Consider the following 10,675-nt stretch of genomic DNA (forward strand, 5'->3'; position numbering starts at 1 on the left):
TAGAAGAAGTAATGAGATCCTTTACTTAAGTAAAAGTAGCAATAGTAAAATAATTCATTATGCAGAATGGCTCTCTAAAAAGTCTTACATATTTTATTTTTATCCTATTGTTAGTGGCTTATATTAATTTTATTGATGCATTAACATGTAAACAGCATCTTGGAGCTAATTTAAACTACTATATGTACTGTGGGTTTATTTTATAAAAGTTCATCATAGAAATTTTTAATTCTTGTTCTGTTTTGTATGTAAAATCCTACTATCCTACAACTAGTGGTTATAGGTGTCAACTAGGGCTACAACTATTATTTTCATTATTGATATTAATCTGTGTATTATTTTCTTGATTCATTGATAAAAATTAAAAAAAATCATAAAATATAGTCAACAAAATGTCAGAAAATAACGAGAAATGATCCTCACAACCTCCCATAGCTTTAAATTTCTTGCTTTGTCCAATCAATGTTCCAAAAGCCAAAGTTAATATTAACTGTTGATATATTTACTGTCATATAAGACAAAGAAAAGCAGCAAATTGTGTCATTTGACAAGCTTGAACCACTGGAGCTGATTATCAAAATAGTTGTTTGTGTATGTGAATGGGTGAATGAGTGGCACTGTGGATAAAAGTGCAACACATAGCAGTTTATTAGGCTAGGCTATTAGGCTTTACTAGGCAAAGTAATTCAGTCTGTTATAAGAGTCCTGGAATAAATCCTCCCTTCATGAAGGCTATAATGGCTGCATGTGTTCAGACAGTTTCAGAGAGGTGTTAATTCAACTGTGTGATCATTTGGGAGGATGTAGTTTATGCTGCTATTGAAGTGAGAGGTGTAGGCTAAATAACAGAAACACCTCTCTGTAAAATGCAACATTACTGTAAACGTACCAGTGTTAGCCAGCTGGCTAATTTTCAGCTGCAGTCCAGCACAGTTAAACAGCGCCAGTATGTTTACACAACCATAATCAGATCTTTCAGTGTGTCTTTTACTGTCTTGTTTTCCTGTTCACTTTAAACCTCATGCAAACGTAATCTCCACGGATGATTGTCAGGATGTACACGGAACAACCCGCTTCCCCCTCAAGTCTTTTTCTTACAAGATGTCACTCTCTTTGCCTTATCCTTCAGTCTCACTGACATCACTTTCTACTAATATGATCGGAGTGTGTGCTGGTGTGTTTTCAGTTGTCTCTGTTTCACATGTTTGCCTAGGTCTGTTCGACAGTTTGAAGGGCTTTCATGTTTACTTCACTGTCAGTGTGTGTGCGTGTGAGTTCTGACTCATAGGTAACTGTAAAAGCAGCCTCCGCTACCCATATTAATGCAAATGTAGCGAGCGGGATGAGTCAAATTTGTCACTTCCTCATCTAATTCAATTTTCAATCTTGTCCCTGGAGGCTACAGGGCTGAGATTAGCCCGAATGCTTTAGTCCTCCTGTTATTCCCCTGGTCTCCTCAATACACACTCAGCATGCATTTAAGTAATCACACTGCTACAACAGTATGTAGGAGTTTAAGGGTCTAAAACATCCATCGTTCTCTCTGCAGCGATGGGTCCCTTAACTCTCATACGCTACAAAACAAAAAAAAAAAAAGAGATTAAAATCCTCTTATAAATATGTATTAATAAAAAGCAGAAAAGATGAAAGTTTTAGATGTTCGAGCCCTCTTCATTAGAGTGTCAAATATTTGTCCTTGCTGTCTCATCACAATGAATACATTATCCATGCCGTGCTTTGGGATTTGCTGAATAATAGAGAACGTTTTATCTCATCTGTTGTGCTAGGCTTGCACATGGTCTGACTTAGAAAGGTGGCAAAGCGAGTGATGTAGCAGTAAAGTGGGGGGTCTTACGCAGAAGAAAGTTGGTGGACATGAGGCCCTCTCTTCTTGTGAAAAAGTCGGTGGGTGATCCCGCACACTAAGCACTGCTGCAGGGTGAAATGCAAGTTGCATTTGGGCAGCTGGTAAATGAAAGCGTATCCCTTGTGAGTACATACTTGGGAGCAATATATATTTTACAGTTGAAAAATCAACTTGTAACTAACTGCGGGTTGCTCATATTGGTGAGCCTACAGAGAATTTTTACCTGAATCTGCAGCTTCCATCGGCTTTACGGAGCTTTATAGCTATTTTCAGCTCATTGTTTAGCTGTCTGGCCACTACTTTACTGTTTTGTTCACTCTCACAGCCCTCGTGGTGTCATTCACAGCCATGGCAAGCAGCTGTTTTCAGCTAAAAAGCTCTGTAACTGCAGGATCGCCAACCAGTCAAGTTGCAGGAAATATGGTCACAATCTCCTCTTCCTGAGTCACAGCATTGAATAATGGCCAAAAGTGCTTTTGCAGAACATTGTGATGTCACAGCGAAGTTGACCTTTGACCCTTTGGATATGAAATGTCATTTTTGTCCCGACCCTACATGTTCTGTGAGGTCATAGTGACCTTGACCTTTGACCAACAAAATCTAATCAGTTCATCCTTGACTCCAAGTAAATGTTTGTGCCAAATTTGAATAAATTCCCTCAGGGTGTTGCTAAGATATCGCGTTCACAAGAATGGGACAGACAGACATATATACAGGTGGACATATGTATGGACGGATGGACGTATGTACAGACAACCCGAAAACAAAATGCCTCCAGCCCTGGCTGTCGCCGGCATGGAGGCATAACCAGTGGGAGGCAGGAGTTGAACTGGTTTAAAGGGTTGTGATGTGGGAGGTAAACTGACTAATGTAGATACAGAAGTTGGTTATGTGGGAGTTAAACTGGTTACAAACAACAGCTCATTTAACCCACAGGGTCCCACCTGCTGCTCTCCCAGGGGGCTCTGCTCCAGATGGCCAGTGATTGATTTCACACAGGCCCAAGAAAGAAACACTAACAGGCCCTGTTTATATTCCTAGTGAGAGTTTGTCTGGTGCTGGTTGTGGGTTTGTATGTGTCTATACTGTATGTGTGGGCGCCTGAAAATTTGTTTGCCAACACATAACGATTCAGAAGGAAAGTTGAAATTCAGCATAGCTGTCAATAGGTTCATTTACCAGTGTAGTGACTAGTTACCAAAGAGGAAAACCATCAGTGCAATGTTTCATTGGCCAAAATCTTCAGAAGTTGACAGACACGAGAATTTAGGAAATACTAACACAGCCCTAATGATTCTCTTTGGATGAAGAAAAAGGATTTTTTCTGACTCACCTCCAAACTTGAGTAATTTGAGGGGTTTTCTTTGCTTTTTCCCTTGTGTGCAAAATTGTTTTTTGTACAGTCTTTGGCAGTTTCATTTGTTAAACTGAGAGTACAGGGTGTCCTGTAGTGGTGTTAAGTAAATGTACAAATTCATCTTTAAGACCGCATCTTTAAACTGAACTGACTATGCTAAAACACAGTCACACAGGATGTGACTATCATGAACTCAACGTAACACCTCGAACAGACAACAGACTGTACCGAATGGAGTAGTCAGAGGAGCTGATAAATGCCATGGCGGTATGAATATACATTCACTTACAGGTGACTTACAGGTCTAAAGGTGATGTCATCGCCTATCTTAGAAAATAAGTGAACAGACTATATAGTCAGTGACAATGAATCTTTGAACTAAATTGAAGAAAACTATTTGAATCAGAAAAGTGATTTATAATTTCCTCAGTTCAGTTTTGGCTGCAGACCATTGTTGCATGTTGAACTCCATTTTCTTCCCATGTCGCTTTCTCAAAAATAATCTTTAAAAAACAAATTAAGGTTTCATTAAGAATAGTAATTGCACAATGACATTATTGCACATTTGAATGCCTTACTGAGTTTTAGAAATTATACTGACCACCCTGGTGTGAAGGTTGTGTTGTCTTTGCGTCGCAAAGTCAAACAGCACTGGAAAAGTAAGTTTCTGTTTCAATTACAAAGGATATATACAGGAAAAGATCACGTTTTCAAGGCTTATCTTAAAAACAATAGCATGTTCATATGTACAGTGAAATAGTCAATGGTCACTGATCGTTTCTCCCGTTCATTCTGGCTGTGAAAAGACTTCTTCCTGATGTGATTTCACTGCAAGAGATGGGGGATAAAACTAGTCCTCACATTGGAGTTATTTTTAGGAAGGTTTTTCTTCAGGTCAAGTATGCACAGGAGGATCATTTGCAGTGAGCAATAACCGTTTCAATGAACATATGGAAATGCTAGTGTTGTTAAAGATGGACCTAGAAAAATGTGAACCAGTAGAGTCCATAGCCTTAGCATAGTTTATGTGTGGTATTATTTCCACTCCAACTAGTTTAATTTTTATTCACTGATCCTTTAGTATTCCACACAATCCCCTCTGCATCCATCAGATTGCTTTAATTGACAGCATTTTTAACCAGTGGCAAAATCTGTTTACATTTCACTCCTGACATGTTTATGCATATCCGTGCAGCAGCTGTTAGTGTGTCAGCTCACACTTATTGGCTGATCCCTCTCAGATTTTGCTGTGTGGTTTATGAGGCAGAACTGTTGTCTGAATGTGATGTATAGCTGCATCTTGGGTAAATGCTTCCCAGCAGGTTGGAGGTTACGTTGGAGGGGGATGAGCCCGCCGACAGCCTGGATGGTCTTTTTTGCTCGTCAGTCAGAATCGAACCTATGCAGCTGCTCTGCTTTCCCTCTGCACCTCCTGTTCATGCGAGCAGAAACAGCGAGTCTGGAGGAGTCGTGATGCCCATCTCAATGAAGGAGGGGGATGGAGGAGTTGAGTGGGACAAAAAAAGGGAGGTGGTGCGCAGAGCAGTGGAGGAGAGATGCTGCAAGTTGTAGCATACACAGAAACCTAGAGGGACTGTTATCAAAAAATAAAGACTGAGAGGGAGAACATGAAGGAGACAAGCAGCGAGACTGGAGTCGTCGTGATACTAATCTTAATGTGGCGTGCTAGAAAGATCAGTGTTTTGGCACCACACTTCCTTTTCTCAGCTACAAACACTTCAGCTCACTAGGATGTACAAATACCTTCCTCATTGTGCCCGTTTACAGATTTCAGTATAAATTTTACTGAGTATCCAGTTGCAAATGCAACCTTGATTCCTCAGCAGAAATCAGTAAGGGGTTACATTACAACACATGTCTCTGAATAAAAATCTAGCTCAGCAAAAATGTAGCGCTAGTGACCTTCAAGAAGAATTTCAGACATGCGCCAGTTTTTAGTACAAGCTTTTTATTAAAATGCATGGCCAGATATGGACAGTCATCTGTTCGATTTGGTGTCGGGAGCAGACGTAGTCCTCTCCTCTGTCAGGATCACCTCTCCACTTGAGACCACAGCCCTCTGGTTTGAGGAAGCTTTCCTCACTGCAGCCACTGCTCTCCCTGAAAGGGAAGAAGGGAAATTGCAACTGTTACTGTGGATTTCTTTAGTTTTACAATAGTGCTTTAGAGACACATCTGTTTTGATAATTGCTCAAGTCATTTGTGCAAAAAAATGCCAAACATTGAACTTGTAGTGATGCATGGATTCAGCTTTCCCCTCTAGATAACTCAGGGAATCTGCAGATAACTGATCTGCTTAGCCAATACCGTCTCATCCTCCAAATGAGATGATATGGCTGAAACAGCTGTATTTAACTGAAGTCACAATTTTTATAGTTGCAGCCATAAGGAGCTACTCACGTTGCCGGTGGCATGGCTGTGCACAAGAGTTTGTGCTGCTGGGGTAACACACTGCAGTAGCACAGTGGATGAACACCTGGAAGAAAGAAAAGAAAAAAAACACACCATGCAAGTTGCACATTAAATGAAGGAAACTACAAGTACATTTCAGTTATTGAAACTAGTGTTTGAGCTAAATTGTACCGTGTCCTGTTGAGTAGTAAAGGTGTTTTGATCCACAAATGTGAACATTTTGATGATGAAACGTTTGTGGTGTGATGGATACTGAAGCCCAGAGGAGCCATCCACAGGCACTACTGTGGTTGTGTAACGGTCATCGTGGTAGGGACATCTGTAGGCAACAACATCATGTTAAACCACAGAAACAAAAAGTTGCTCAAAGAAGTACAATTTCAGTTATTAAATCCATATGTTTCATCATACCCATCAACCAGAAGGTCCCATTGTGGCAAACTGTGAGGATTGGGGGTGGATGTGGCCCAGCAGTGCTCCAGGTTCAAGACGATGTTTGGATCAGACCTCTCCAGGAGTCGCACCTCGACATGCACAGGTTCCCTCAGCACTTTAGTGACAGGATAGTCTTCTCGAGTGTAAAAGGAGCTGTACGCTACCTCTTCTGGAATCAGAAGCGCTCAGTTTTAACAAGACAGAATTATGCATTAGCTGGTATCGTTATCAAAGCTCTTGTGCCACTCACCTTCCACACATCCCTTTGAGAGACACTGTCCGTTGCCCAGTCTGAGCTCCACCCTGAGGGGTCCTGCAGCAGCGACCGGCACTGGGGGAGGAAGAGCGTTCACCTCCAAGACGAGAGCCTCCACTGCTGTGCCCGAGTATCTACACTGGAACAATAACCTGTTTTGGGGGGGGGGGGATTTTACCATCTTAGGAAACCTCAAGTGAGTCACAAAAACCAAAGAGGCTGATTGATTTTATGTAAACTCACTCAAAATGACTGTCCCTGGTGATTGATCCTCTTGGGCCAATTCCCACTTCATATGAGGAAGACATGTGGTTCTCATACACCACATACCCCTCTTCCTCCTGCAGGAGGAGGAAATGTTGAAACAATTTGCACATTAAATATAGATTTGTTCTGTTTATATAAATAAATAAAAACCAAGGAAAAATGCCAAGTATCCTGCATTTTCATATTCTGAAATGGGAAAAACTATGATCTATTTCATCAAAGTGTTTTGTCATTTTGCATTAAACAGGTTACAATGAAGACAGATATAGAGAGGGGTATGACATGAAATAGAGGTCCAAGTCCAGTTTTATTTTTAAATTGAATACCTCCAAGTTTTGGATTGTTTGTCAAAGAAACTGAAGATTTAATTTTGGCTGCAGGAACATTGACAGACTCACCACTGATATTTATAGACAGAACAATTGTCAATCAAATTTTACAAGGAAATTACTGTCACAACCAAACATGATAAAATATCAAAAATAATCCAAAGACTTCACCACCCACCTTGATTGTAGTACCACATGCAGTCACAGGGAACTGAAAGATGGCAAAGGCAGCGGTGACACCAGCTGGGGTACAGGAGGGGTTGTTTGTCTCCAGCAGGCTGACTGAATCCACATCTATGTGGGGCATAGTGGCATCTCGAGCCACGACCACCACAAACTGGCCATCCCTGGTACACTGCACAGTCACTGGGTGAGAAGAGTGGGTGTTGCAGTAGTTCATTTTTTTTTTTTTTCCATTACTCACCATGTAGTGTTTGTAAGAGGCACTAGAAGCTACGCTAGAGAGCACAGATACCTGCTTTCCCGTAGTAGCACTGCCGCCCATCAAAGCAGCAGTTTATGTTTTCACACTGCTCGGCTGTGATATCTCGAGTCCCGCACTGTATCTTCTCAGTCTCCGCCACCTGACATTTATCAAAGGGAACTGAAGGTGGAGGAACCTTCAACCGTTGCTGAGGCAGCTGGGAAGGAAGAGGAGGTTGATGTTTCTGCAGAGGCATCGTCCAGTAATGCTGGGCAGTAACATCACAAACTGAAACCACAACCACCACCACCACTACACCAAACAGACACTTGAAAAGCTCCATCATGGTGTTAGTAACTACACACTGACCAAACCTGCAACAGGAGCATCTGTGGCTGAGACGCAGGCTTTATACATGACTGATGGTGTTTAGTTTTTCTGAGAACGCTGCCTCTCATCGTTAGGAGTCAATTGTGTGGCAGGCCTGCAGAGTTAATCAGCTGGGAGCTGACAGGTGGAGCTCATTGTCTGCTCATCTGTCTGAGAAAAAGTCATTACACCACAGTTGAGTCAATGCTGAGTGGATTTTTTTTTTTTTTAAAGCGACTTGAGAAAAGCGGTTAATTAGTAGAAGTCAGTACATTTTGTGACGCCAGGCTCTGTTTAGTCTGAGCTTGAACCTCAGTGCATTTACAGAAGCTGACCATCTTTACTGTGTACTGACTGAACAACCTGCTGCATCACACTGACATTTCTTTCACTTCCTTCCACTCGCAGTACCTGTATAAAAGCTCTCTTTTTCTGTCTTTCATATACACAGATGTATGGGCGGTACACCCAGGAGTTGGGTGTGTATGCCAAGGAGGAAGCAGCCCGCCTACGGGATGGAGGAGTGCGGGATGGCGGAGGACTGCGGAGGAACACCAGCGTTCGTAGTCGTGCTGCTGATCTGCTGGAATATGAGAAAGACCCCTGTGCAAAGTGCCAATGTAGGTGATGATCATGTAACAAGCCCCCAAATCTTCTCTGCACTGTGCTTCGCAGGGAGCAAGTGTGCAGGACAGGTAGTGTAGTGCACAGACATGTCCTGAAGGTCGGACTAAAGCAGTGTTTAATGTGTGTGTGTGTGTGTGTGTGTGGTGCCCTGAAGCCGCCTTGTGCAGCAGATTGCAGCGCTCCAGCAAGCGTGAAAGTTGTGTGAAAACACTGACTTCTTTAAGTACAGCAGAGCGGCTACCTGACACAGGGGAGCAGGAGAGGATGTGAACACGATTAAATGTGACTGATCTGAACAATGACCTCCAGCCAACAAGGCTGTCTCAATGTCAGACAAAGACAGCCCCCTCTGCTGGCTGCCAGTGGCCCACCGTGCACATGTCTGTGTGTGTGTGTGTGTGTCTGTGTGTGTGTGTAGAGATGTTTGCTTTTCTCTGTGTGTATTTTTGTTTGTGTGAGCAGATCTCTGATCTGAACTGTCAGATTATTTTATGTCTAGGCTTCCCAGATGACTGCAGATAAGGGAGTGGCACCAGAAGAGAGCTCCACTTCAGACTGATGTACTCAACAATAATAGAGTGAAGGATTGTGTCTCTTTCTCTCGCTCGCTCGCTCGCTCGCTCTCTTTGTATGTTTGAATTGCGTCCTTAAATTGTTCTTATTTTTATTCATACTGTTAACCTTCATTTAAGCAGGTTACTAAAATTAAAGGGATTATTTTGAAATTTAACAGCGGGGTCAGTTCACCCAAATTAAATAATTATTGAACTATTAGAAATAGTACCTATGGGGCGTCGTGTGGCGTAGTGGTCTAAGCAGGCGCCCCATGTGTAGCGGCTACAGTCCTCGCTGCAGTTGGCCCCGGTTTGAGTCCCGCATCAGACGGCCTTTGCTGTATGTCATTCCCCCTCTCTCTGCCTCCCCATTTCCTGTCTCTCTACTCTACTATCAAATAAAGGCATAAAAAAGCCCAAGAAAAGAAATAGTACCTATGAAAAGTGTTCACGGTGAGGCCTGGGGATTATCCACTGTAATAGTATCAGAGACATTGTTCTTAGAAAGACACATTTTAATGTCATTTTTCAATGATGTGAGCTCCACATGAAATCCCCGTCACTTCCGTTGTATTGATGTGATGGATGAAATTTAGAGGTGGAAATCTCAAAACCTGATAGAATAAAAATTATCTTTAGTCTTAAAAGTACAAGAGGAAAAGAGAAAATGTGTAATTTTGGAAATGTGTAGTCCATTAAGTCGATGAACAAAATATTTTTTCCACCTATTGTTAAAAAAAGAAAAGAAAAAAAGCCAAAACGTCACAGATTTTCTTTATCTTTTTTCTTTCTTACTGTTCTGTGATATGATATGAAATGTCCTTGAGGTTTAGACTGTTAAATCTGCTTAATTCCACTAAAAAGACACAAGAAACCCCAGAACTTTTGAATTATAATTTTCTTCAGTATCAAAGTAATCCAGTGATAGCTGTCAGTAGATCCATGGTCGCTGCTGATTAGAAATTCTCAGGTTATAGCCCACAGTGTAAATCACTGAATCAGTTGGCAACATTGTATTTCCTGTTTACATCTCCCAAATTTATGGGAAATGTAGTTTCAGTTTTCTTGATTCTGTTTTGAGTGGGAGTGTGAGACTTTCAAAACCCCTGCTATGGAACAAATTATTAATTGACAAAATACTTGACAGTGACGACGGATAATGAAAACAGTCTTAGCTGCACAGACTTGGTGGAACCGACCATTTAAATGCAAAAATCAATAATAAAAAAAAGTCTTAACACATATTGAATAATCTCATAAAAAGTGAGAAAAAGGAAAAGGGAGAGAAAGAGAGCGGCGGAGCGTTTGTTTTCACATGTGCTTGCACAAGTGAGCTGCCGTGGCCGTTTTCCAGTCTCCGTCTCTGCCTCCTTGCCCTTGTGACTGGTGATCTGATTAAAGCTCGATAGATTGCACCATAGGTGAAAGCGACACTATATCAGCTCAGCCTCGCTCGCTGGCTGTAATGGAAGCCATTTAAAATAATCACTCTCAGATCAGGAGCCAGCCAGAGTGATTTGTGTGCTTGCTGTCTGCGTGCTGTGTGTGCTCGTAGATCAAGAGGTGTTTGTATTTTTAGACTCATCTTTAGATAGACGCTCGGGCTGGACGGCTTCTGCTTTTGTCTTGTTAGGTAATGTGTACGGAGAGAACCTTCAGATTTGGAAGTGGGAGTTTTAGTGTTTTCCTCTCATGTATCTGTGTGTGGGAACATCATCTCTGTGGGTGATGGAGTACTAGTGTGTGTTAAGATCAGT

General features: G+C 41.8%; 1 protein-coding gene across 1 annotated transcript; it reads right to left on the reverse strand.

The window, feature by feature from the left end:
• Window positions 1-5,176: 5,176 nt before the first annotated feature.
• Window positions 5,177-7,762, reverse strand: LOC111653526 (zona pellucida sperm-binding protein 1-like). The gene is made up of 8 exons (XM_023404123.2): window positions 7,420-7,762; window positions 7,123-7,310; window positions 6,592-6,689; window positions 6,343-6,500; window positions 6,069-6,261; window positions 5,829-5,976; window positions 5,646-5,721; window positions 5,177-5,345 (listed from the first exon to the last, which is right to left on the reverse strand). The coding sequence occupies exons 1-8, from the start codon at window positions 7,712-7,714 to the stop codon at window positions 5,224-5,226; spliced, it is 1,278 nt and encodes a 425-aa protein (XP_023259891.1). The 5' UTR covers window positions 7,715-7,762; the 3' UTR covers window positions 5,177-5,223.
• Window positions 7,763-10,675: the final 2,913 nt, after the last annotated feature.

This window comes from Seriola lalandi, unplaced genomic scaffold (genome assembly GCF_002814215.2).
Source record: "Seriola lalandi dorsalis isolate HSWRI2012SDOR001 ecotype SW California unplaced genomic scaffold, Sedor1 jcf7180002054223, whole genome shotgun sequence".
NCBI lineage: Eukaryota > Metazoa > Chordata > Actinopteri > Carangiformes > Carangidae > Seriola > Seriola lalandi.

Coding starts and splice junctions, on each gene's coding strand:
- LOC111653526 (XM_023404123.2), bottom strand. CDS start 7,714: ATGATGGAGCTTTTCAAGTGTCTGTTTGGTGTAGTGGTGGTGGTGGTT. Junction 6,262..6,342: donor CTCAAAGGGATGTGTGGAAG/GTGAGTGGCACA, acceptor TTCTGATTCCAG/AAGAGGTAGCGTACAGCTCC. Junction 5,346..5,645: donor ACAGCCATGCCACCGGCAAC/GTGAGTAGCTCC, acceptor CTTCCCTTTCAG/GGAGAGCAGTGGCTGCAGTG.